The sequence below is a fragment of the Papio anubis genome, chromosome 9 (assembly GCF_008728515.1).
Source record: "Papio anubis isolate 15944 chromosome 9, Panubis1.0, whole genome shotgun sequence".
Classification (NCBI taxonomy): Eukaryota; Metazoa; Chordata; class Mammalia; order Primates; family Cercopithecidae; genus Papio; species Papio anubis.
Window position 1 is genome coordinate 117,319,040 of NC_044984.1, and position 27,510 is coordinate 117,346,549.

The following is a 27,510-nucleotide window of genomic DNA, read 5'->3' on the forward strand; positions in this document are numbered from 1 at the left end:
GGAAGTTCACCAACACCGTGAATAAGAATAACTTACTCCAGGGGGATTCAGAAAATGAAGTAATCAGAAGGCTTTTTTTTTTTTTTTTTTGAGACAGAGTCTCGCTCTGTCAGCCAGGCTGGTGTGCAGTGGCACGATCTCGGCTCACTGCAACCTCCGTCTCCCAGGTTCAAGCAATTCTGCCTCAGCCTCCTAAGTAGCTGGGATTGCAGGTGTGTGCCATCACTCACGGCTAGTTTTTGTATTTTTAGTAGAGACCAGGCTGGTCTCGAACTCCTGACCTCAGATAATCCACCCACCTTGGCCTCCCAAAGTGCTGGGATAACAGGCATGAGCCACCACGCCTGGCCAAAGAAGGCCTTTTTTTTCCTAGGGGAAGAAAAAGAATCTGGGCTGGGTGTGGTGGCTCATGCCTGTAATCCCAGCACTTTGGGATGCTGAGGTGGGTGGATCACTTGAGGTCAGAAGTTTGAGACCAGCCTGCCCAACATAGCAACACTCTGTCTCTAAGATTTAAAAAATTAAAATAAAAAAATACAAAAGACTACCTGGGAAAGAGTATTAATTTGTAGTACTTACTACTTCCTGTGGTGTAAAAACTCCCGTCGGCCGGGCGCGGTGGCTCAAGCCTGTAATCCCAGCACTTTGGGAGGCCGAGACGGGCGGATCAATGCGGCCGGTGAGACCTAACGACCCTACCACCGCAGTCTCCGCCTCTACTAAAAAAATACAAAACTGGGGCCGGGCTGAGGTGGCTGGACGGTGGTCCCAGCGCCACCGAGGCTGAGGCCGGAGAATGGCATTCGGGAGGCGGGAGCTTGCAGTGAGCCGAGATTGGCGCACTGCACTCCAGGCCTGGGCGACAGCAAGACCCGCCTCAAAAAAAAAAAAAGGCCGGGCGCGGTGGCTCGCTCGTGTAATCCCGCAGCACTTTGGGAGCCGAGGCGGCTGGGACACGAGGTCAGGAGATCGGCGACCATCCTGGCTACCATGGTGAAACCCCGCCTCTACTAAAAAAATACAAAAAACTAGCCGGCTGGGTGGCGGGCGCCTGGTAGTCCCAGCTACCTCGGGAGGCTGGTGCAGGAGAATGGCCTGAACCTGGGAGGCGGAGGCTTGCAGTGAGGCCGAGATCGCCCCACTGCACTCCAGCCTGGGTGACACAGCCGAAAGACCTGGTCCCCAAAAAAAAAAAAAAAAAAAAAAAGAAATTCCTAGAATGGGCTGGGTGTGGTGGCTCAGGCCTGTAATCCCAGCACTTTGGGATGCCGAGGCGGGCGGATCACGAGGTCAGGAGATTGAGACCATCCTGGCTAACAGTGAAACCCTGTCTCTACTAAAAAGTACAAAAAATTAGCGGGGCGTGGTGGTGGGCACCTGTAGTCCCAGCTACTCGGGAGGCTGAGGCAGGAGAATGGCCAGAACCCGGGAGGCAGAGCTTGCAGTGAGCCGAGATCGCGCCATTGCACTCCAGCCTGGGCAGAAGAGCGAGACTCTATCTCAAAGAAAAAAAAAGAAAAGAAAAAGAAATTCCTAGAATGTTTGAAGAGCAAACAACATGATAGAAAAGCCTATACAGGCCAAATAAATGAAGATGGAGGAGACCAGCTATGGTAGTGAGAAATCCGGGGAGACTGCCTGGAGGCTGTGGTGCATGAAGGATGTCCAATCCAGATGTCCCCAAAGCAGCCATCTTCCTGTTCCAGAGAAGCCCGTCCTCAACCAGAGCCAGCACACATCAGTCACCACTACCGTCTCATGGCCTCCAGCCAGGCTCCAGTTTGAAAAGAATCTTCCCTTTCTTTAGGCCATTGATTGTCCAGAAAAGCCAGATCATTAAGGACCAGAGGTCAGGGAATTGTATTTGGCAGCTGACCAGGCCTTGTCAACACAGGGCCTCGGGCAGGGCTTGTGTAGCTGCCCTGAATTAGTTCTTCCCAGCCAGGGCGTGCCCAGCACAGACCTGGGTCCGGAGGAGGTAAAGGCCCTCTATTGTATGTCTGTGTGGCTCTGTGCTGCTGCCCCAGGGCTCTTGCTGACCAGTGTTTTTTGCTGTATGCAGAGCAGAAAATCCCTTGAAGCATTTCTCAATGCATCCTCCACTCACGAGGTTCCTTCAGCTATAAATAACAGCAGGACATGCTGAATAAGGGTTGCAGAAAGCGATGAGAGCATGGCTGCAGCCTCTGCAGGCAGCATTTCCTTATCTACAGAGTGGGGTGAGCCCAGGCCTGGCTGCCTGGGGTGTGGGGGGAGTCACCTCTCTTGGTCCTCATCTAGTACCTTCTCCACACTGAGCCCAGAGGATCAATCAGGTCACGCCCTGATCAGAACCCTTCAGTGGCCCCGGTTTTCATTAAATAAAAGTCAACCACCTCACCATGGCCCCAGGAGCTCTTGCCTTCCTGTCCCCCCCTCCTTCCTCACTTGGGTGCCCCCCGCTCTGTCCCCTGGCTATGTCCTGCTTGGCAGATGTCCCGCCTCTTGCTGCCTCAAGGTCTTTGTACTTCACAATCCTTTGTGGGATCCATCTCCTCCCCTACTTATCTTTTTTTTCCTTAATGAGGTGAAATTCACATAACATGCACTTAACCTTTTTTTCCTTTTTATTTTTGAGACAGTCTCACTCTGTCGCCCAGGCTGGAGTGCAGTGGTGCAATCACGGCTCACTCCAGCCTCAAACTCCTGGGCCCAGCAGTCATTCCCCATCAGTCTGTGAAGTAGCTGGGACGATAAGCACGGACCACCTTGCACAACTCATATTTTATTTTTTGTAGAGATGGGGTCTCCCTACGTTGCCCAGGCTGGTCTTGAACTCCTGGACTCAAGTGACCCTCCCACCTCAGCCTCCTAAAGTGCTGGGATTACAGGCATGAGCCATTGCACCTGGCCACTTACCAATTTTAAAGTATACGAATGCATTGGTATCAAATGTATTCGCAATATTGTGCAAACACCAGGTCTCTCCAGCTTCCAAACTTTCTCATCACCCCATAAAAACACCTTGTAGCCAGCAAGCAGTCACTCCCCATTCCTCCCTCCCCATGCCCTGGGAACCTCTAATCTGCTTTCTGTCCCTGTAGATTTGCTTATTCTGAATATATCATGTAAAAAGAATCATATGATATGTGACCTTCCCTGCCTGGCATCTTTCATTTGCATAATGCTTCCAAGGACCATCTATGTTGTAGCACGTACCAGTACTTCATTCCTTTCTACAGCTGAATCATGCCCCACGGTATGCGCATACTGCAGTTTGCAGTTTATCCATTCATACATTGGATTGTTTGTACTTTTTGGCTTTATTTTATTATTTTTAGAGATGAGGTCTCACTGTCATCCAGGAGTGCAGTGGCACCATCACGGTTCGTTGCAGCCTCAACCTCCTTGACCTCAAAGGATCCTCCTGCCTCAGCCATGCAAGTAGCTGGGACCACCAGTGTGTGCTCCACGCCCGGCTAATTTTTTAATTTTTGTAGCGATGGGGTCCCACTATGTTGCCCAGGCTGTCCTCAAACTCCTGGCTTCAACCAATCCTCCCGCCTCAGCCTCCCAAAGTGCTGGGATTACAACTGTGGGCCACTGTGCCCAGGCCATGTTCAGCTTTTTGAAGAAGTGCCAGACTGTGGTCAGGATCATTCTTTCCTCTAGATACCCAAAGCTGGTACCTCCTCGTCATTCAGGGCTCAGCTCCCATATCACCTCCCCAGACCACCCCGGCTCAAACAGTGTCCCTCTCCCAAATCACTCTCTTGTCTGCCACCATCTTTTCACCATCTGGGGTTTATTACCCAGTAGGATGTAGGTGATCTCAGGCCTATTAGTCTCCACCGTGACCTACAACCTAGCACAGTGCCTGGTAAGCGGAGGTTCTCAATAAATGCTTGCTGAATGACTGATCTCAGGTAGTAAAGGTAAAGAGCTGTAACAATGTGAGGCACTGTCACTGTCACCTTAGGTCGCTGTTAGGACCTCCCCACGGGTGACTCACCTGTTTATTTATTTATTTTATCACTCTGTAGTCCAGGCTGGAGTTCAGAGGCACAATCTCGGCTCACTGCAGCCTCTGCCTCCTGGGTTCAAGTGATTCTCCTGCCTCAGCCTCCACACCCAGCTGATTTTTGTATTTTTAGTAGAGACAAGTTTTCACCATGTTGGCCAGGCTGGTCTCAAGTTCCTGATCTCGAGTAATCTGCCTGCCTCAGCCTCCCAAAGTGCTGGGATTATAGGCATGAGCCACCACGCCCGGCCAACTCACCTGTTTAAATGGTCAACCTCCTCCTCTCTGAGGAAAGAATAAAAACCAGGAAAGGGAAACCATTGGCGATGTTTCTTTCTCAGTCCTTTCCTGTTAGTGACTCGGCACAGGTATCTCCTTTACTATCCCCAGCTCCTGAGGTGCAACAGGCAGCCCTTACTGACAACTGCAAAAGAAAAAAAAAAAAAAAAAAAAAGGCAAAGGTGGAAAATAATTTGGGTGGAGATGAGATAAGCATATAAACCTGCTTATCTAGTCTAGGGCAAAGGTTAGGGGCTCCAGTCAGAGTTCAGGCTGCCTGTGTTCAGTTTCCAGTGCTGTGCCACTTAATTTTTGCAGGTTACTTAACCTCATTTTTCTTTCTTGAAAAAAAAAAAAGGCCGGGCGCGGTGGCTCAAGCCTGTAATCCTAGCACTTTGGGAGGCCGAGACGGGCGGATCACGAGGTCAGGAGATCGAGACCATCCTGGCTAACACGGTGAAACCCCGTCTCTACTAAAAAATACAAAAAACTAGCCTCCCGAGTAGCTGGGACTACAGGCGCCAGCCACCTCGCCCGGCTGAGGCAGGAGAATGGCGAACCCGGAGGCGGAGCTTGCGAGCTGGAGATCCGGCCACTGCACTCCAGTCTGTGACAGAGCCGAGACCCGCCTCCCAAAAAAAACGGCATTAACCGTAGTAGCTGCTTCATAGATGTGTTGTGAGGACTGAAGGCATTAAAGTCACATAAAGTGGGCCAGGCACAGTGGCTCACGTTTGTAATCCCAGTACTTTGGGAGGCCAAGCTGGGAGGATCACTTGAGGTCAGGAGTTTGAGACCAGCCTGGGTGACATGGTGAAACCCCGTTTCTACAAAAAAAAAAAAAAAAATAGCCAGGCATGATGGCACATGCCTGTAGTCCCAGCTACTTGGGAGGGTGAGGTGGGAAGCTCGCTGGAATCTGGGAGGCAGATGTTGCAGTGAGGTAACATCGTACCACTGCACTCCAGCCTGGGCAACAGAGTGAGACCTCTATCTTCAAAAGACAAAAAAATCACATAAGGTGCATAGACTCGTGTTTGCTGCACTGAAAATGTTTTATACCTGAATAGTTATCATCATCATCATCATCAATCCATCTCGGTTCTGATATCTGCAGGCTGGTCGTTCAGATCAAAGGAGATAATAAATACGCTAGCTAAATGTCAAAGGAAACACTGGGAGTCTGCTTAATGCCTTTGGATCATGCGATTTAAAATGGTTTGTTGGGTGTGATGGGGCACATCTGTAATCCCAGCACTTTGGGAGGCTGAAGCAGAAGGATCGCTTGAAACTAGGAGTGTAAGATCAGACTGGGCAACATAACGACAACCCTGTCTCTACAGAAAATCTAAAAATTAGCCAGGCATGGTGGCACAGGCCTGTGGTCCCAGCTATTTAGGAGCCTGAGGCAGGAGGATCACTTGAGCCCAGAAGTTCAAGGCTGAAGCGAACTATGATGGCACCACTGCACTCCGGGCTAGGCAACAGAGCAAGACCCAAGACCCTGTCTCTAAAAAATAACAATAATAAATAAATGCAATGGTTAATGTTATATTATGTGTATTTTACCACAATTTAAAAAGCAAATATTGGCCGGGGACAGTGGCTCACGCCTGTAAACTTTGGGAGAGCAAGACAGGTGGATTACCTGAGGTCAGGAGTTTGAGACCAGCCTGGCCAACATGATGAAACCCCATCTCTATTAAAAATACAAAAGTCAGCTGGGTGCGGTGGCACGTGCCTGCAATCCCAGCTACTCGGGAGGCTGAGGCAGGAGAATCGCTTGAACGTGGGAGGTGGGGTTTGCAGTGAGCCGAGATCGCACCACAGCACTCTACCCTGGGAGACAGAGTGAGACTCCGTCTCAAAACAAAACAAAACAAAAAGCAAACATTAAAGAATTAACCTCCTTCTGACCTCCCTCTGCCATAACAAAAAATTTAAAAAATTTCCATATTATTATTTGAAATAGCAGCTCCTTACCTGGAGCCAGAAACAAATGGTCAGCAGCAAAGGCTGTGTCCAGAGTTTCTTCTCTGTGGAACTGTCTAGAATGCCAGGCCCCTGTTCCAGGCTGGGCTCAGGGAATAGAGGGAGCCAGGGAGGGAGGAGGTGGAGATGCCCGGCCGGCCGCTCAGGTCTGGGCCAGGTTCTCAGCCGGATGCACTGGCTTGCTGTTGGGTGGCTTAACAACTATTTTCAGTCAACAGAAGTCAGAACAGCTGCTTTCCATTTCTCCCAGGAAGTCTTCCTGAGACACAGCAGCACTTATCATGCCAGGGTTTGTTTAGTTTGTTTAGTGTTCCCTCCCCCACCCCTGAAGAAAATTCTAGTATTCAGAAATGTACATAGAACCATAAAACAAACACATGGAACCCACCGCTCAGGACTAGCCATTGCTAATGATTTCCGCTCTTTGCTTTGAGTCTTTTTTTTTTTTTTTTTTTTTTAGAAATATGGACTTTATTTTTTTGAGATGGAGTCTCACTCTGTTGTCCAGGCTGGAGTGCAGTGGCACCATCTTGGCTCACTGCAACTTCCACCTCCCGGGTTCAAGTGATTCTCCTGCCTCAGCCTACCGAGTAGCTGGGACTACAGGCATGTGCCACCATGCCCAGCTAATTTTTGTATTTTTAGTAGAGACCGGTTATGCTGTGCTGGCCAAGATGGTCTCGAACTCCTGGCCTCAAGTGTTCCGCTCACCTCAGCCTCCCAAAGTGCTGGGATTACAGGTGTGAGCCACCGTGCCCGGCCAAGTCTATTTTTATTCTTTTTTTTTTTTTTTTTTTTTTTGAGACGGAGTCTCGCTCTGTCGCCAAGGCTGGAGTGCGGTGGCCGGATCTCAGCTCACTGCAAGCTCCGCCTCCCGGGTTCCCGCCATTCTCCTGCCTCAGCCTCCCGGGTAGCTGGGACTACAGGCGCCCGCCACCTCGCCCGGCTAGTTTTTTGTATTTTTTGGTAGAGACGGGGTTTCACCGTGTTAGCCAGGCTGGTCTTGATCTCCTGACCTCGTGATCCGCCCGTCTCGGCCTCCCAAAGTGCTGGGATTACAGGCTTGAGCCACCGCACCCGGCCTCTATTTTTATTCTTAAAGAAGTAAGGTATTGCATATCTTCATGCTTTTGTCTCCAATCCCCAGACTCCAACACGAATTGGTTGTGTAGCCTTCCAATCTATTATTATTTTATTTAGAGAGAAGGTTGGGCTCTATCACCCGGGCTGGAGTGCAGTGGCGCAATTACGGGCTCACTGCAGCCTCGAACTCCTGGACTTAAGCGATTTTCCCACCTCAGCCTTCGGGGTAGCTGAGACTATAGGCACATGCCACCACACCTGGCTAATTTTTCTTCTTCTTCTTCTTTTTTTTTTTTTTTTTTTTAAGTTTTTAGTAGAGATGGGGTCTTATTATGTTGCCCAGGCTGGTCTTTAACTCTTAGACTCAAGTGATCCACCTGCCTCAGCCTCCCAAAGTACTGGGACTACAGTTGGGAGCCACAGTGCTTGGCAATTTTTTTTTTTCTTGAGACAGGGTCTCACTCTGTGCCCAGGCTGGAGTGCAGTGGCGCAATCATGGCTCACTGCTGCCTCAACCTCCCAGGCTCAAGCAATCCTCCCGCTTCAGCCTCCTGAGTAGCTGAAACTACAGGCGTGCACCACTGTGTCCTGCCTTACGCCAATACTTTTTTTTTTTGAGACGGAGTCTCGCTCTGTCACCCAGGCTGGAGTGCAGTGGCGCGATCTCCGCTCACTGCAAGCTCCACCTCCCGGGTTCACGCCATTCTCCTGCCTCAGCCTCCCGAGTAGCTGGGACTACAGGTGCCCGCCACCATGCCAGGCTAGTTTTTTTTGTATTTTTAGTAGAGACGGGGTTTCACCGTGGTCTCAATCTCCTGACCTCGTGATCCACCTGCCTCGGCCTCCCAAAGTGCTGGGATTACAGGCGTGAGCCACCACGCCCGGCCACACCAATACTTCTTCTTTTTTTTTTTTTTTTTGAGACGGAGTCTCACTGTGTCTCCCAGGCTGTTCACTGCAAGCTCCGCCTCCCGGGTTCACGCCATTCTCCCGCCTCAGCCTCCCAAGTAGCTGGGACTACAGGCGCCCGCCACCGCGCCCGGCTAATTTTTTGTATTTTTAGTAGAGACGGGGTTTCACCATGTTAGCCAGGATAGTCTCGATCTCCTGACCTCGTGATCCACCTGCCTCGGCCTCCCAAAGTGCTGGGATTACAGGCTTGAGCCACCGCGCCCGGCCCACACCAATACTTCTTATTGGTTAATTCTTAAATTCTTAATTGTTAATCCCAGTGGAGCAATGGTCCTTAACTCAGGGCCCCCTTACAGAGGAATTGTAAAATACCATGTTTCCCACAAATTGCATACAATGCTTTATGTGTATGGGTATTTTTCTAGGGAGAGTTTCTAGAATTTTCATAAATTTCCAAAGGGATTTATGACCCCAATAGGTCTGGAACAAAACCCTGAAGAGCCAGGGTCATTGGGCTTAGCCCTCCTCTGTGCTGTTTCTGTTTTCTCAGGCGTGGCTTTTGAACCTGCTGACATGGGGTAAAGTTGACACAGACCAGTCCAGTTGACAGGGGAGCTGCAGCAGACAGCAGGGGGCATGGGGAAGGGGCTCTGCCCCGCAAGCTTCTTTGTGCACATCTTCATCCTGAAGTCATAACCAGGGTCCCTGTGGGCTCCTAGGACCCCAAGGCACCTCAGGGACCTCTCATGGCCCAGCAGCTGCCTCAGCCATTGACTTGGGCTGCTGTCTTCCTGGGATCGGGGTTGTCTTTAGCCCTGGCAAGTTGGAAACTGAAATACACTCTCCAGACAAAGGCAACAGCAGGGAGTCTGGGGACCTGGGTTACAGCCTCAGCCATTCTGCTGAATACATTTATAACCCCGCAGTCATTTCTTTTCTCTGGGCCTCAGTTTCCCTGTCTGTTAACTGAGGTGATTGGACTGTATTCATTGTTTTCACACTGTGTTATGGTGTGTCCAAGAGTTCAGTCATCCCTTTCTTTTTCAAGTTTTGTAGAGACAGAGTCACGCTCTGTTGCCCAGGCTGCAGTGCAGTGGCACGATCATAGCTCACGGCAGCCTCAAACTCGTGGACTCAAGCGATCCTCCCACTTAAGCCTCCTGAGTAGCTGGAATTACAGGCATGGACCTCTATGCTCAGCTCAAACATTTCTTTTTTTTTTTTTTTTTTTTTTTTTTGAGACGGAGTCTCGCTCTGTCGCCCAGGCTGGAGTACAGTGGCCGGATCTCAGCTCACTGCAAGCTCCGCCTCCCGAGGTTCACACCATTCTCCCGCCCCAGCCTCCCGAGTAGCTGGGACTACAGGCGCCCGCCACCTCGCCCAGCTAGTTTTTTGTATTTTTTAGTAGAGACGGGGTTTCACCGGGTTAGCCAGGATGGTCTCGATCTCCTGACCTCGTGATCCGCCCGTCTCAGCCTCCCAAAGTGCTGGGATTACAGGCTTGAGCCACCGCGCCCGGCCAGCTCAAACGTTTCTTTAATGGCTGTTTACTGAGTACATACTATGTGTCAGCCACTGTTCTAGGCACTGGGGAATACAGCAGTGACCAAGACAAAATCTAATGTGGGAAAGAAACAATGACAGAGTAAACTAAGTTCGGGCACCAGGACTAACCCAGTCCTGGAGCGCTGTGCTCCTCTTCATTCTCTCTCATCCCTGCTTGTTTCCTCGTCTGTCTCTCTGGCCAACTGTGCTGTCCCCAAAGCCCTCGACTGCAATGACTTTCTCCTGGTTTACCTAGCACACTGTGTGGGACAGAAGGAGGACAGTGACATTTGCTAAATTGTAACAGAAAAAAGTCAGCTTTAAAAGTCATAACCCTCCACACCCACCAGGATGGTGACAATTTTTTATTGTTTGTTTTTGAAACAGGGTCTCACTCTGTCACCCAGGCTGCAGTGCAGTGGCATGATATCAGCTCACCACAACCTCCACCTCCCGGGTTCCAGCAATCCTCCCACTTCAGCTTCATTAACAGCTGAGACCACAGGTGTGTGCTACCATGCCCGGCTAGTTTTTGGATTTTTTAGTAGAGATGAGGTTTCACCACGTTGCCCAGGCTGGTCTTGAACTCCTGGGCTCAAGCAATCTGCCTGCCTCAGCCTCCCAAAGTGCTGGGATTACGGGTGCAAGCCACCATTCCCAGCCCTGGATGGTGATAATTAAAAACAAAATCAAAACCAGAAAATAACAAGTGTTGGTGAGGACGTGGGGGAAATTGCAACCCTTGTGGATTGTTGGTGGGAATGCAAAATGGTGCAGCTGCTGTGGAAGACAGTCTGGCAGTTCCTCAAAACGTTGAGCATAGAGTTCTCACGGGACCCAGCAATTCCACTCCCAGGCATCTACCCAAGAGAGGCAAAAGCAAACTCCCACAAAAAAAACATGAATGTTGGGCCAGGCGCGGTGGCTCACACCTGTAATCCCAGCTACTCGGGAGGCTGAGGCAGGAGAATAGCGTGAACCTGGGAGGCGGAGCTTGCAATGAGCTGAGATCGCACCACTGCACTCCAGCCTGGGCGACAGAGTGAGACTCCTGTCAACAACAACAAAACATGAATGTTCCCAGCAGCACTATTCACAATAGCCCAAACGTGGAAACAGCCCAGATATCTACCAACGGATGAACGGATAAACAAAATGTGGCCTAGCCATGCAATAGGATATTATTCAGCCATAAAAAGGAATAAAGTGCTGATTCATGCCACAGCATGGTTGGACCTTGCACACATGATGAGAGAAGCCAGACATGAAAGGCCACATAGTATGGGGTTCCATGTACATGAAAAGGCCAGAGGGGCCAATCTGCAGAGCCAGATTTTAGATTGCTGGCAGCCAGGGGCTGTGTGGAGGAAGAATTGGGGAGTGGCTGTTAATGGGTATAGGGTTTTGTGTTAGGGTGATGAAAATGTCCTGGAAATGGATAACAATGATGGTTACACAACATCATAAATGTACTAGATGTCACGAATGATAAGTTTTATATCATCTGCATGTTGCTGCAGTAAAAACAATTTTAAAAACATGAGGATGGGCGCAGTGGCTCACACCTAAATCTCAGCACTTTGGGAGGCTGAGGCAGGTGGGTTACTTGAAGCCAGGAGTTCGAGACCAGCCTGGCCAACATGGTGAAACACTGTCTGTACTAAAAATACAAAAAAATTAGCTGGGTATGGTAGCAGGCGCCTGTAGTACCAGCTACTCAAAAGGCTGAGGCAGGATAATTGCTTGAACCAGGGAGGCAGAGGTTGCAGTGAGCTAAGATTGTGCCACTGCACGCCAGCCTGGATGACAGAGAGAGATCCTGTCTCAAAAACAAAACAAAACACCCCACCACAATAAAACAAACAAAAGAAAACATTAGATCTCTGGCCGGGTGTGGTGGCTCACACCTATAAGCTCAACACTTTGTGAGGCCAAGGTGGGAGGATTGTTTGAGGCCAGGAGTTTGAGACCAGCCTGTTCAACAGAGCAAGGCCCTGTCTCTACAAACAAACAAACAAAAAAAGAATTAGCTGGGCATGGTGATGTTCACCTGTAGCCCCAGCTACTCTGAAGGCTGAGGTGGGAGGATCACTTGAGCCCAGAAGGTTGGGGCTATAGTGAGCCGTGACAGCACCTCTGCATTCCAGTCTGGGCAATAGAGCAAGAACCTGCCTCTAAAACAAACAAACAAACAAACAAACAACAACAAAAAAACACTCCTATCTTAAATGTAATGTGGGACCCTGGAACAGAAAGAGGACATTAGTGAGAAAACTAGTGACACACAAATACAGCTTGCAGTTTCACTGATAGTGACATGCTGTGTTGGTTTCCTAGTTGTGACAAATATACCCCAGTACCGTGGGATTTTAAGACAAGAGGAAACTGTGAGGGGCGGGCCATAGGGAACTTTCTGTATTGTCTTGTGACTTTTCTGTAAATCTAAAATTATTTCAAAATTAAACTTTTTTTTTTTTTTTGAGACAGAATCGCTCTGTCACCCATGATGGAGTGTAGTGACGGCGATCTCAGCTCACTGCAACCTCTGCCTCCTGGATTCAAGCAATTCTCCTGCCTCAGCCTCCCGAGTAGCTGGGACTAAAGGAGTGCGCCACCACGCCTAGCTAATTTTTGTTATTTTTAGTAGAGACAGGGTTTCACCATGTTGGCCAGGCTGGTCTTGAACTCCTGACCTCGTGATCCACCCACCTCGGCCTCCCAAAGTGCTGGGATTACAGGCATGAGCCACCGCACCTGGCCTAAACATTACTTTTCTAAAACTCCTATGTATCTCCTAAAAAGAAGCTAGTTCAGTCTCTGGAAGGTTCTTTTGTCTGCCTATGGCACACTTTTGGGTGTGGGTTTACAAATCAAGGCGCTGGAGCTGACTCCATAGGAGAGGGAGAAGAATTTGGACTTCTCAGCCTGAAAGTGGAGGGATGAGAAGAGACGGGCAGATGGGAGAGGAGCTCAGACTGGAACGGGGCTGGGCTGGGGCCAGCTGCTTGGGAGGGACTTTGCAGAACATGAATATCCAACACTGATGCTGTAAAATAGAGACCCGCAGGCTGGAGAGCACCCCTACACCTGTGCCGTGTTGTCCTTGGTTTTGTCAAAATAATTTGAGCCAATACATAAAAAACAGCTGATCTCACATGAAAACTGGAATTTCCAACTTCTCTGGAAACATCTGAAGATATGCTAAGTCTCTGAAAACTTAACCCCCTCTGCTTCCTAAAATCGAAAAGGAAGTCCTGAGGTTACCTTCAACCAATTGCAAGTTCCCCTCTGTAGCAGGCTGAGTGGTGGCCCCAAAAGCTTCCCTTGTCAAACCCCTGAATCTGTAAAGTGACCATATTTGGAAAAAAGGGTCTTTGCAGATGCAATTGAGTTAAGGACCTCTAGAGGAGATTAGCCCAGACTCTCTAGGTGGCCTCTAAATCCAATGACAAGTGCTTTTATAAGAGAAAGGCAAGGCTGGCCGGGCATGGTGACTCACGCCTATAATTCCAGCACTTTGGGAGGCCGAGGTGGGCAGGTCATCTGAGTTCGAGACCAGCCTGGCCCACAAAGTGAAACCCGTCTTTACTAAAAATACAAAAATGAGCCAGGTGTGGTGATGGGTGCCTGTAGTCCCAGTTACTCAGGAGGCTGAGGCAGGAGAATTGCTTGAACTTGGGAGGTGGAGGTTGTAGTAAGCCAAGATTGTGCCACTGCACTCCAGCCTGGGTGACAGAGCAAGGCTCTGTCTCAAAAAAAAAAAGAAAAAATAAATTGAAATACTACTCTACCAGTTGGCACAGAGCCCTCCCCCTGCGACCCAGACTTCTTCACAATTCAGCAAGTAACAATAACCGCCGCAGGGGTCTTCCCGTGTCCGGGCCCAAACCTCCCTGCGGATCGAGCTGTTCTGCGGGGTAATATTTCTTTGCTGCATGGATTGGGGTGGGTGTTGGGTGCCTGGACCCCGATGGAAAAGAACAGGTGGCATTTGCTGGGCCTCAGTTCAGCTGTCACGGGAAGAACAGAGGCCCCTGGGATTTCGAGGCAACGTCTCTATTCCCCTGCACAATCCCCGTGGAGACAGGCAGACAGGAATGTCTGCACCAGAGACCCTGGGATGGGAGGAGTGCAGATGGGGCTCCCAGACACAGGAGGAGGCCCTGGACCACCCAAAGTCTCTCTGCAACTCCACCAGAGAGGGCTGAGAGGAGAGCTGTGGTCTGGTAGAAAAACCTAACTGGGCAATGAGGCAGTTGGCCCAAGGAGAAGTCAGAGGTTAGGGGTAAGAGGTAGTACACTTTATTGACTGGGTTCTCCCAACATGTTGCAACCTCTGGCAAAGTCAGACCCTGGGCTTTGCCACCATCCCATCCACCAAAGAGAGAAGAGAACACATCTCATGAACATCCACATGGCCTCCAGACAGCAGAGCGCAGGGGCAGGTGTGGGGAGGGAGGCTGCCAGCCAGGGGTGGGTGGACGAGGGGCGAAAGCGCCGGGTGCCAGGCTGGGGGCACCCCTGAGGCCCCGCCAGACCTGGCCAGCCCCTCACTCCCCCAGTCGAGGTTTAGTGTGGTTCACAGTGAGACTGGCTTAGATTGGCAGCGGGCGATGGTAGACAGATGCCCTCCACGCTCCCCACCCGCCCTGGCCGGACTCACAGAGCTGGCAAGAGGGAGAGACGGAAAATCCCGTTCCCTGTGTCTCCCTCTGGGACAGGGAAGCCCCTTCTCTGGAGGGGTAAAGAGGAGAGGCCTAGTCTCTTGACATCCCCCAGGCTACTAAGTAAGGGCCATTCACTCCTGGCTCAGAAGTTTCTAGAACATCTTGGTGAATGTGCCCGCCATTACTCCCAATTAGAAAAAGGTGTTTGAAATCTAGGAGTTGACTGGGGTGCCTCAAACCAAGCAGTAAAAACCCTGGTAAGATCTAGGTTTAAAAAGGCAGCTCTACCTTTGCTTAGGAGGCTGGGGAGGTCCGTGAAGGCGTTGGCTCAGGGCAGCAGGGGTAGGGAGTGCCCTGGGAATGGGGCGGGGACCAGGGGCAAGATGCAGGAAGCGGTGATCCATGGGACATGGCAGGTCGCCCTCCAGTGCTGGAGGCCTGGGCTTGGAGGGCAGCTGGGGGCCACCGGGGGCCTCCATGGGCACATCTGCCAGGCAGGCACCGGGGCCTCTGCCCCACCGGGAGAAGCAGGGGCCCCCCATCAGGCCTTGTGACTGCCGTTAGCTGCAGGCTCCTTGTGGCCAGCTGTGAAGTCCACGGCGGGCTCAAGCCCCAGCATCTGCCGCTGCACCAGCTTGGCATAGAGGCCACCCTGGGCCAGCAGCTGCTGGTGGGTGCCCTGCTGCACTACGCGGCCCTTGTCCAGCACCACAATGAGGTGCGCGTGCTCCACAGTGCTCAGCCGGTGCGCGATGATGAGTACCGTGTGCTTCTGCAGGTTGCCGTGGATGGCCTGCTGGATCTGCGGGGACAGTGGGGACCTGGCTTGCATGGCACAGATGCCCCACCCGCAACCGCGCTCCATGCCACCGCCTATGGGCTGAGGCTTAACCTCTTTGAGGCTCAGTTCATAAAGGATGGCCAGCTTCCTGGGTTTTTCTTAAAGGGAGACAGCCCAGGGCCAGACACAGGGAGGCACCTGGTGAATGAGGGATCAGCCCTACCCTGGCCCTGTAGTCTTCTGGCCCCTCCCTTCCCCAACGTTTTTTTTTTTTTTTTGACTAAGTCTTGCTGTCACCCAGACTGGAGTGCAGTGGTGCGATCTCAGCTCACTGCTACCTCTGCCTCGTGGGTTCAATTGATTTTCATGCCTCAGCCTCCCAAGTAGCTGGGGGATTACAGGTACACACCATCATGCCCAGCTAATTTTGTTTTGTATTTTTAGTAGAGGTGGGGTTTCGCTATGTTGGCCAAGCTGGTCTCGAACTCCTGACCTCAAGTGACCAGCCTCCCTCCTTTTTCTTTTCTTTTTGAGACAGGGTCTCTCTCTGTGGCCCAGGCTGGCGTGCAATGGCGTGATCACGGCTCACTGCATCCTCAACCTCCTGGCCTCAAGGAATCCTCCTGCCTCAGCCTTCCAAGTAGCTGGGACCACAGGCATGCACCATCATGCCCAGCTAATTTTTGTATTCTTTTGTAGAGACAGGTGTCCCACTATGTTACCCAGGCTGGTCTTGAACTCCTGGCCCCAAGCCATCCTCCCACACTGGCCTCCTAAAGTGCCAGGATTATAGGTGTGAGCCACTACACCCAGCCTCTGTTTAATTTTTTTTAAACCTAAAACCGCTCTAAAAAATAAAGCCACTGGAAGCAGTGGCTCACACCTTTAATCCCAGCACTTTGGGAGGCCAAGGCAGGTGGATCCCTTGAGCTCAGGAGTTTGAGACCAGCCTGGGCAACATGGCGAAACCCCATCTCTACAAAAAATACAAAAATTTAGCTGTGTGTGGTGGCATGCTGCTGTAGTCCCAGCTACTTAGGAGGCTGGGAGATGGGAGCATCACTTGAGCCCGGGAGAACTGTGATTGTGCCACTGCACACCAGCCTGGGTGACGGAGTGAGGCCCTGTCTCAAAACAAAAAAAACCAACAACAACAAAAATAAAGCCTATTAATTTTTACAAACAATCCAAACTCCGTACTAGAGGCCGAGGAGTTTGCCTCCCTGCGACTTTGTCCTCACCCCTCTCCATTCAATACCCACCCACCAGCCACACTGACCTTAAGGCTTTGAACTTGCCAAGCTCATTCCCCACTCTGGGCCTTTGCACCTGCTGACCCTTCCTCCTGGCACGTTCTTACCTCCAGAACTCTCCACCACTGACTTCTTTTCTTTCATGTCTCAGCTCAGATGGCACCTGATGGCCTTGGTTCTAACGGTGAGAACCACAGAACTCTTGGCACATGGTGACTCCATCCAAACCGCTGTGCCAAGTAACCAAACTCTAGTATGGCTTCTAGCAGCAGAAAGCCGTATCCCTGGGATGACCACAGCCCCCATTCAAGTGCCTGTGTGAGAAAGCTCAGCTTGGCAAGGAGAATTTGCTGTGTTTTAGTCAATACCTGCTGACTGGCCCCAACCTCTTTTTCTTGGAGTGTTTACTAACTTACAACTGTGACTCCTTCCTCTGTCCCTCTGAGATGTGTATGTGATCTCCTGTATCTCAGAAGTGTCTCTCTTAAGGACCTGAAAGCCATGCCCTTGAAATGGACAGCTAGACACAGGTGGCCTCCTGGCTGTCCCCTGGGCTTGCTTTTATTTTTCCTGGGGGCCTCTTCCTGCTCCGCTCTCTACCCCCTCATTCTCCCTTTAAAATGCCTGTCACCACCAAATTGGGATGGCACACGGCTCCTTTCCCACTGTCAGGAGTCACTGCATAAAATCTGTTTCTATGACTTCTACTGGCGGCCAGTTGTGCTCATCTTTGACAACGGTGTCCCCTCCCAGTCTCCTGGTGCCCCAAGACTGTTTCATTTGCTTCGTAGCACAGGCCACGGGGTGAATGCATGCTTGTTTCCTTTTTTTTTTTGAGACGAAGTCTTGCTCTGTCGCCCAGGCTGGAGTGCAGTGGTGTGATCTCGGCTCACCGCAAACTCCACCTCCTGGGTTCAAGCCATTTTCCTTCCTCAGCCTCCCAAGTAGCTGGGATTACAGGTGCCCGCCACCACACCCAGCTAATTTTTGTATTTTTAGTAGAGATGGGGTTTCACCATGTTGACCAGGCTGGTCTCGAACACCTGACCTCGTGATCTGCTGGCCTCGGCCTCCTGAAGTGCTGGGATTACAGGCGTGAGCCACCACGCCTGGCATTCCTTGTTTCTTATCTGCCTTCCCCACTGGAATGGAAACACCGTGGGGACAAGGGTCTTGGTCTGGTCAGCCTACCACGATAACCCCAGAACGGTGCCTGGTGCCTGGAAAGAGCTCAGGAACTCTCTGTGTAATAAGTGCATCAATCTGCGGATAGACTGAGATTGCTAGCCATCTACAAATACATGACTGGGCCCACCTGACCAGTGAGAATGAAACTCAGAGGGGAAGCACTAGCTTGAGGTCACACGGTTATAAACTGCAGGACGGAGCTGCTAGTCCAGGTCTCCCCATTCTGTTTTTTGTTTTTGTTTGTTTGTTTGTTTTTTGAGACGGAGTCTCGCTCTGTTGCCAAGGCTGCAGTGCAATGGTACAATCTTGGCTCACTGCAACCTCTGCTTCCCAGGTTCCAGCTATTCTCCTGTCTCAGTCTCCCAAGTAGCTAGGATTACAGGCACCCACCACCACACCTGGCTGACTTTTGTATTTTTAGTAGAGATGGGGTTTCACCATGTTGTCCCGGCTGGTCTTGAACTCCTGACCTCAGGTGATCCGCCCGCCTCAGCCTCCCAAAGTGCTGGGATTATAGGTGTGAACCACTGCACCCAGGCTTTTTTTTTTTTTTTTTTTGAGATGGAGTCTCACTCTGTCACCCAGGCTAGAGTGTAGTGGCACAATCTCAGCTCACTGCAACCTCCATCTCCCGGGTTCAAGTGATTCTCCTGCCTCAGCCTCCTGAGTAGCTGGGGTTACAGGCATACACCACCATGCCCAGCTAATTTTTGTATTTTTAGTAGAGACAGGGTTTTACCATGTTGACCAGGCTGGTCTCGAACTTCAGACCTCAAGTGATCCGCCTGCCTTGGCCTCCCAAAGTGCTGGGATTACAGGCGTGAGCCACCATACCGTGCCTGTTTTGTTTGTGTTTGTTTGTTTGAGCCAGATGGAGTCTGGCTCTGTCGCCCAGGCTGGAGTGCAGTGGCACGATCTCGGCTCACTGCAACCTCCACCTCCCAGGTTCAAGCAATTCTCCTGCCTCAGCCTCCCAAGTAGCTGGGATTACAGGTATGTGCTACCACGCCTGGCTAGTTTTTGTATTTCTAGTAGAGACGTGGTTTCACCATGTTGGCCAGCCTGGTCTCCAACTCCTGACCTGAGGTGATCCACCTGCTTTGGCCTCCCAAAGTGCTGGGATTACAGGCGTGAGCCACCGCTCATGACCCAGGTCTCCCCATTCTGATTCCTTCTCTCGCCCCACACCATACAGCTCTGCCTGGAGCCTGAAGGCTGGGCCCAGAGTGGCTCCTGGTTCCCCACTCTCAACACCAGGAATTCACCAGCCCAGGAGGCTGACAGCCTGGGAGAGCTTCTGGGGCCCGTCTCTTCTCAGCACCCATCTGCAGGGTGATGGGGGCTCTGGCCGCCTGGAGCCGCTCCTGCCCCGGCATTGCCCACCGCCCTGTGACTCACCAGATACTCGCTCTCGGCATCCAAAGCGCTGGTGGCTTCATCCAGGATGAGGACCGGGGGGTTCCGAACCAGAGCCCGGGCCATGGCCACCCGCTGCTTCTGGCCACCTGACAGCTGGGCACCCTTCTCCCCTGTCTCTGTATGGTGGAGACACAGAGACAGTTTAGCAACAGGTGAGGCCGGGCAGCCCTGGGGAAGAGTGAGGGGCCCTGCCCTGCAGCTGTGCAAAGGGCCGGCTGGAACCCACAGCTTGAAAGCTCATGAAATGATGTTCCCCTCACCCAACTCATCAGGGGCATGCAGATTAAGCCTACATGTGAATTGATACCAAGTTACCAATTTTCACCCATTCATTTGGCAGAAACCCAAACATCTGACAGTACACAGTGCAGGTGAGGCTGCGGGGAGACAGGCCCTCACCCATCCTCCTGGAGAAGGGGAGTTGGAGCAAGTCCCATGGCTTGAAGAGCTGCAGCCATCACCCTGGGTCTGAGTCTGTGCAGTGCAAAGGTTGTGTGTATTCACCACAGATGTGCGGCCTATGGCCCAGCAAGCCCACCTGGACCAGTTTTCCCCATGGACCAACTTCCTCCCATGCACAACAATATAGACACAGGTCACGCATGACTCACAGCACTGTTATTGCAAAAAATAAAACAAATAGACTCAAATGTCCATCAACAGGAAATGGAGTCAATAAATTATTATTATTTTAGAGACAGGGTCTCACTCTCTCACCCATGCTAGAGTGCAGTAGTGAATCATTGCTTACTGTAGCCTCAAACTTCTTGGTTCAAGCAATCCTCCAGCCTCAGCCTTCTGAGTAACTGAGAATACAGGTGCATGCCACCACACCTGGTTAACTTAAAATATTTTTCTATAGAGGTGGGGTCTCACTACACTGCCCAAGCTGTTCTCAAACCCCTGGCCTCAAGCGATCCTCTTGCCTTGGCCTCCAAAGTGCTGGGATTACAGGCGTGAGCCACTGCACCTGGACATGCCACCAGCTCTTTATTATTTCATTTTGCTTTCATTGAGATAAAACTGACATAACATAAACATAACCATTGTAAAGTGAATAATCTGGGCTGGGCACAGTAGCTCACGCTTGCAATCCCAGCACTTTGGGAGGCTGAGGCGGGCAGATCACAAGGTCAGGAGATCGAGACCATCCTGGCTAACATGGCGAAACCCTGTCTCTACTAAAAATACAAAAAATTAGCCAGGTGTGGTGGCACATGCTTGTAATCTCAGCTACTCGGGAGGCTGAGGCAAGAGAATCACTTGAACCCAGGAGGCAGAGGTTGCCGTGAGCTGAGATCGCGCTACTGCACTCCAGCCTGAGTGACAGAGCGGGACTCCATCTCAAAAAAAAAGTGAATAATCCAGTGACATTTAGTGCATTCACAGTGTTGCATAACTACCACCTCTGTTTAATTCTAAAACATTATTTTAAAATATTTATTATATAAATTAATTAGAACCACTTAAGTTCATATTAATTAGGTAACTTTTTAAAAAATAGTATATTTAGTATATTTTTATTTAGAAATTATTTTAAATTGACAAGTAAAAATAGTTCATATTTAATGGTGTACAATGTGATGCTCTGAAATACATATATACTGTGGAATGGCTAAATCAAGCCAGTTAACATATGCATTGTCTCACATATTTATCACTTATTTTTAGAGGGAACACTTAAAATCTACTCTCTTAGCTATTTTCAAGTACACAGTACACTGTTATTAACTATAGCTGGCCAGGCATGTTGGCTCACACCTGAAATCCCACCAATTTGGGAGGCCGAGGCGGGCGGATCACCTGAGGTCAGGAGTTCGAGACCAGCCTGGCCGACATGGTGAAACTCCGTCTCTACTAATAATACAAAAAAAATTAGCCAGGCGTGGTGGCGGGCACTTGTAATCCCAGCTACTCGGGAGGCTGAGGCAGGAGAATGGCTTGAACCTGGGAGGCAGAGGTTGCAGTGAGGTGAGATTGCTTCACTACACTCCAGCCTGGGCGACAGAGTGAGACTGTCTCAAAAACAAACAAACAAACAAACAAACAAACAAACAAAAAACTATAGTCAACAGGTCTCTTGACCTTATTCCTAAATGAAAATTTTTATCTTTTGATCAACATCTCCCCAATCCCCCCTATACATTGTATATATTTAATTATTGAAAAGGGGCTATTCGTGTGATTCAAAAATCTAAAAATATAGGCTGGGCACAATGGCTCATGCCTGTAATCCCAGCACTTTGGGAGGCAGGAGGATTGCATGAGCCCAGGAGTTTGAGACCAGCCCGGGAAACATAGCAAGACCCCATCTCTACAACAAAAATAAAAAATGGGGCAGGAGGATAGCTCGAGCCCAAGAGGTTGAGGGTGCAATGAGCCGTGATCACGCCACTGCACTCCCACCTGAGTGACAGAGCAAGACCCTGCCTCAAAAAAAAAAAAAAATTCTAAAACTATATAAAACTATAAATAAGTCGGGCATGGTGGCTCATGCCTGTAATCCCAGCACTTTGGGAAACTGAGGTGGGCGGATCATGCGGTCAGGAGATCGAGACCATCCTGGCTAATATGGTGAAACCCCATCTCTACTAAAAATACAAAAAAATTAGCCAGGCTTGGTGGCGGGCACCTGTAGTCCCAGCTACTCGGGAGGCTGAGGCAGGAGAATGGTGTGAACCCGGGAGGTGGAGCCTGCAGTGAGCCGAGATCACTCCACTGCACTCTAGCCTGGGTGACAGAGCAAGACTCCATCTCAAAAAAAAAACAAAAAACAAAAAACTATAAATAATGAAAAGTTTAAGTCCTTTCTTCAGTTCCCTCCTGCTCCCACCAAAACTTCTTTCATTAGTTGCTTACACGTCCTTATCGAGTTTCTTTATGCAAATATGAACATGTTATTTTTATCTCCCTGATCCTTTAATAGGAAAAATCAACAGCTCGTTATACTCTGCACCTGGCTCTTTTCACTTAGCATCATATCTCAGTGACCTTTCTATACTGATATATGGAGAGCTGCCTCCTCCTCTGCCTCCACCTCCTCCTCCTCCTTCTACTTCCTCTTTTTCCCAGCAGCATAATATTCCAGTGTATGGGCTTCTGTAATAATTTAGTTAGTACATACTTTGGTGAGTCAGAGCACAGTGGCTCATGCCTGTAATCCCAGCCCTTTGGGGATTGCAGGAAGATTGCTTGAGCCCAGGAGGTCGAGTCTAGCCTGGGTAACGTAGCGGGACCCCATCTTCACAAAAAGAGAGCAGGTAGCAGAGGGCAGTCCTTAACCCTCAAGAAGGTTATGTCCCTGAGGGTGACCCTGTGGGCCCAGGAGAGGGGCCACCCCCAGCTCCACACCTGTGCTGTAGCCGTCCTGGAGTTCCATGATGAAGCCGTGGGCATTGGCCTTCTGTGCGGCCTCCACCACCATCTCGAAGGGCACAGTGGGCAGGCCATAGGAGATGTTGTCTGTGATGGAGCGGGCGAACAGCACGGGCTCCTGGCTCACCAGGGAGATCTGGGGAGGAGGAAGCACGGGGCATGAAAGGCCAGGAATGTGTTCACCCAGCTGCCCCCAGCAGCCTTGCTGCCTGGGGCCTGGAGACGCCAGCAGTCTCAGGCCTGAAACCTGATCAGGGCCCAGTGACTACACTGAGCTGCTTCTCTTCTTCCCCAACAGCGACTCCTGCCTGTACCCACAAGCCCTCACCCTCCCCTAATCAGCAAACGGGGCCTGCTACATTTGCTGCTCTGGGATAAGCCAAGTTCCCTGACCTCCAAGAGAAAGCTCACTGGCCATCCCTGTCCTGGAAAAAAAGAAAGAGGAATAGAGTATAGAATGTTGCTCTGAATGAGTTTGCCCATCTCAGGAAGCAAGAGGCCACAGCAGGGCTCCAGGTCACAGACTGCCCAGGCGGTGGTCCCCTCCCCTCTAAGAGAACAATTTAAAGGAGCTATCATCTCTAGATTCCAGTTTCAGGAACCTGGGCCTGCAAAAATAATAGTATGGCCAGGTTTGGTGGCTTATGCCTGTAATCCCAGCACTTAGGGAGGCAGAGGCAGGAGAACTTCTTTAGTCTAGGGGTTCAAGACCAGCTTGGGCAACACAGCAAGACCCCATATCTACAAAATGAAAAAAAAACATAGTATGGAAGATATCATTGCAACACGGTAAGTAGCAAAAAATAACTAGTTAATTAATTAAATTAAAAAGAAACAATCTAGGTGTCCATAAGTGGGGATTGGTTAAATAGTGACAGCGCATCCTTAAAACTGAATTGCAATAGGTACATATACACAGCATGATTCTATTTTTGTTTAAAAAAATTATCAGCATGTGCCTTCACATACTGATATATTTCTATAAAGATAGGAAACACACTGAAAAGGGTATTTACTAAACTGTTAACACTGGTTACCTCCATGTGTTGGAACTCAAAAGGTAAGGTAGAGGGGGACACTCATGTCTTAGTTACAAGATTCATTATAACTATGAGAATATGATTTGCTTGTAGCATTTTATTGTTTTATGTTTACGGAAATTAACATTTTTAAATTTAAATTTAGAGGCCAGGTATGGTGGTTCACACCTGTAACCCCAGCACTTTGGGAGGCTAAGGTGGGAGGATGGCTTGAGCCCAGGAGTTTGAGATTAGCCTGGGCAACATAGTGAGAGCCCGTCTCAATAATTAAAAAATTGGCCAGGTGTGCACAGTGGCTCATGCCCATAATCCTAGCACTTTGGGAGGCCAAGGTGGGAAGATCATCTGAGGTCAAGAGTTCCAGACTAGCCCGACCAACATGGAGAAACCCCGCCTCTACTAAAAACACAAAATTAGCCAGGTGTGGTGGCGCATGCCTGTAATCCCAGCTACTCGGGAGGATGCAGCAGGAGAATCGCTTGAACCCATGAGGCAGAGGTTGTGGTGAGTGGAGATCGTGCCATTGTACTCTGGCCTAGGCAACAAGAGCAAAACTCCATCTTGGAAAAAAAAAAAAGTTGACCAGATGTGGTGGTGTGCACCTATAGTCCCTCAGGAGGCTGATGTGCTGATGTGGGAGGATTGCTGGAGCCCAGGAGGTCGTGGCTACAGTGAACCATGATCACACCACCAAATTCCAGCCTGGGTGACAGAGCGAGGTCCTATCTCAAACAAAAAGTACATAAATAGGCCAGGCACCATAGCTTACTCCCAGCACTTTGGGAGGCTGAGGTGTGTGTATCACTTGAGGTCAGGAGTTCGAGACCAGCCTGGCCAACATGGTAAAACCTTGTCTCTACTAAAAATACAAAAAATTAGCCAGGTGTGGTGGTATGTGCCTGTAGTCCCAGCTACTTGGGAGGCTAAGGCAGGAGAATTGCTTGAACCCAGGAGGAAGAGGTTGCAGTGAGTCGAGATCACGCCACAGCACTCCAGCCTGGGCCACAGAACGAGACTCCATCTTAAAAAAAAAAAAAAGAAAAGAAAGCAAAAGTACATAAATAAATAATTAAGAGAGGCTATTCATGAAGGAGGAAAACCAAATGGCCAATAAATATATGAAAAGGTGTTTAATATCTTCGGTAATCAGGAAAACGCAAAAAACCACAATAAGCTACCACTACATTCTCACCAGTTAGCAAAAATTCAGGACTGATAATGCTAGGTGTCTGAGAATTGAAGTGTGGTACCTATTGCAAAGTGTGAACAGCTCTACCCAGGGGCCTCTTCTAAAACTTGGGTGAGCAGCAGCCTGGTGGCCCCCCACTTGGTACCACTTCACAACAATCTACCTCTGGTTACATGCACATGGTGTGGGCAGATTTCACAACCCATGGCCCTCACCACCATCTAGAACTTGGCTAGGAGTTCTGGAATCTCTGTGCCAACACCCAGGCTTTCACATGATTTATATTGATGATGTAAATGGTGCTCCCTTAATAGTTTATATTTCTTGGACAGTGCACAACCTGAGCAACCATCCAGGGCATCCCTGCTCTTAGGCCAGCACAGGGACAGGTGTTACGGTTCCTTTCCTGAAAGGATTACTAAAAACTGTACAGTCATGAATAGCCTATTTTGAGTACTGGAGATGACCTAAATGTGGAACAGCTGACACTCTCCTTCACTGCTGGTAGAATGTAAATTGTAAAATATAAATTGGTATAACCACCTGGGGATAGCTGTTGTGGCAGAAACTACTGCAGCTGGGGATGTACATCCACTATCACCAAGCTTTCTACTCTTAGGATTATACCTTGGGAGAACATACTCATGTACACCAGAAAACATAGACAAAATTGTCCATATCCCACATTGGTATTTTTAGTAATGGTAAAACAAAACAAAAAAAAAACTGAAAAACAGGCCAGGTACAGAGGCTCACACCTGTCATCCCAGCACTTTGGGAGGCTAAGGTAGGAGGATCACTTGAGGCCAGGTGTTTGAGATCAGCCTGGGCAACATGGTGAGACCATATGTCTACAAAAAAAATAAAATTAGCTGGGCATGGTGGCATGTGCCTGCAGTCCCAGCTACTTGGGAGGTTGAGGTGGGAAGATGGCTTGAGCACAGGACTCTGAGGCTGCAGTGAGTTGTGACTGTGCCACTGCACTCCAGCCTGGGCAACAGAGGGAGACCCTGTCTCAAAAAAATAAAAATAGGCCAGGCGTGGTGGCTCATGCCTGTAGTCTCAGCACTTTGGGAGGCCGAGGAGTGTGGATCACGAGGTCAGGAGATTGAGACCATCCTGGCTAACATGGCGAAACCCCGTCTCCACTAAAAATACAAAAAATTAGCCAGGCGGGTATGGCGGGCACCTGTGGTCCCAGCTACTCAGGAGGCTGAGGCAGGAGAATGGCTTGAACCCGGGAGGCAGAGCTTGCAGTGAGCCGAGATCATGCCACTGCACTCCAGCCTGGGTGACAGAGCGAGACTCCATCTCAAAAAAAAAATAATAATAAATAATAACTAAATAAATAAAATAAAATAAAATAAAATAAAATAAAATAAAATATAAAGGGAAACAACCCAGCCAGGTGTGGTGGCTCATGCCTGCAATCCCAGCACTTTGGGAGGCCAAGGCAGGCTGATCACCTAAGTTCAAGGGTTTGAGACCAGCCTGGGAAACACGGTGAAACCCTGTCTGTATTAAAAATACAAAAATTAGGCCGGGCGCGGTGGCTCAAGCCTGTAATCCCAGCACTTTGGGAGGCCGAGACGGGCGGATCACGAGGTCAGGAGATCGAGACCATCCTGGCTAACACGGTGAAACCCCGTCTCTACTAAAAATACAAGAAAATTAGCCGGGCGAGATGGTGGGCGCCTGTAGTCCCAGCTACTTGGGAGGCTGAGGCAGGAGAATGGCGTGAACCCGGGGGGGCGGAGCTTGCAGTGAGCCGAGATCGCGCCACTGGACTCCAGCCTGGGGCACAGAGCAAGACTCCGTCTCAAAAAAAAAAAAAATACAAAAATTAGTCAGGCATGGTGGCGCACTCCTATAATCCCAGCTAGTAGGTAGGCTGAGATAGGAGAATAGCTTGAACCCGGGAGCGCAGAGGCTGTAGTGAGCTGAGACTGCACCACTGCACTCCAGCTTGGGCAACAGAGCAAGACTCCATCTCAAAAAAAAAAAAAGGGAAGCAACCCAAATATCCAGCATGCATAAATAATTGTGATAGACATTTGTACCCAGCAATGAAAATGAACGAACTCTGTCCCCAGCCTCAACCTGGATGACTCACAATGTCGAGTGGGAGACACAAGACACAAGCTAATCCACACACCAATCAGGATTCTACCCAGATGAAGTTCCAAGCAGGCAGCCCAGAGCTCTGCTGTTCGAGGGTGCACACAGAGATGGCAGAACCAGGGAAAAGCAAGAACATGAAGACTCTAAAAGTCAGGACATTACTTCTTGGGGGAAGAGAAGGGACACATGGCAGGGGGAGGAGGAGGCTTCTGGAGTGCCAGAATGTTCTATTTCTTTTTTTTTTTCCCTTGAGACAGAGTCTCATTCTGTTGCCCAGACTGCAGTGCAGTGGCCCAATCTCAGCTCATTGCAACCTCTACCTCCTGGGTTCAAGTGACTCTCGTGCCTCAACCTCCCGAGTAGCTGAGATTATAGGCATGTGCCACCACACCCGGCTAATTTTTCTATTTTTAGTAGAGATGGGGTTTCGCCATGTTGGCCAGGCTGGTCTTGAACTCTCGAGCTCAAGCAATCCACCTGCCTCAGCCTCCCAAAGTGCTGGGATTACAGGTGTGGGCCATCACACCTGCCCTTTTTTTCTTTTTTAATAGAGACGGAGTCTCACTATATTGTCCAGGCTGGCCTCAAGGAATCCTCCAGCCTCAGCTTCCCAAAGTGCTGGGATTACAGGTGTGAGCCACTGCGCCCGGCCAAGAATGTTCTCTT

The 27,510-nt window shown here is 49.9% G+C and overlaps 1 protein-coding gene across 7 annotated transcripts in view; it reads right to left on the reverse strand.

The window, feature by feature from the left end:
• Positions 1–4,165: 4,165 nt before the first annotated feature.
• ABCB9 (ATP binding cassette subfamily B member 9) overlaps positions 4,166–27,510 on the reverse strand; it is a 54,799-nt gene continuing 31,454 nt past the window's right edge. For 2 of the 7 annotated variants that reach the window (XM_017946296.3, XM_017946295.3), the window contains 3 exons: positions 22,471–22,630; positions 19,099–19,235; positions 14,091–15,280 (listed from right to left, as the gene is read on the reverse strand). In XM_017946296.3, coding sequence (XP_017801785.1) covers positions 15,020–15,280; positions 19,099–19,235; positions 22,471–22,630 — 558 coding nt within the window. In that variant the 3' untranslated portion in view covers positions 14,091–15,019. Of the gene's footprint in view, positions 4,425–14,090; positions 15,281–16,347; positions 16,827–19,098; positions 19,236–22,470; positions 22,631–27,510 lie in introns of those variants that run through there. The other 5 variants (XM_021923095.2, XM_021923094.2, XM_021923097.2 and 2 more) reach the window with 5 other exon arrangements.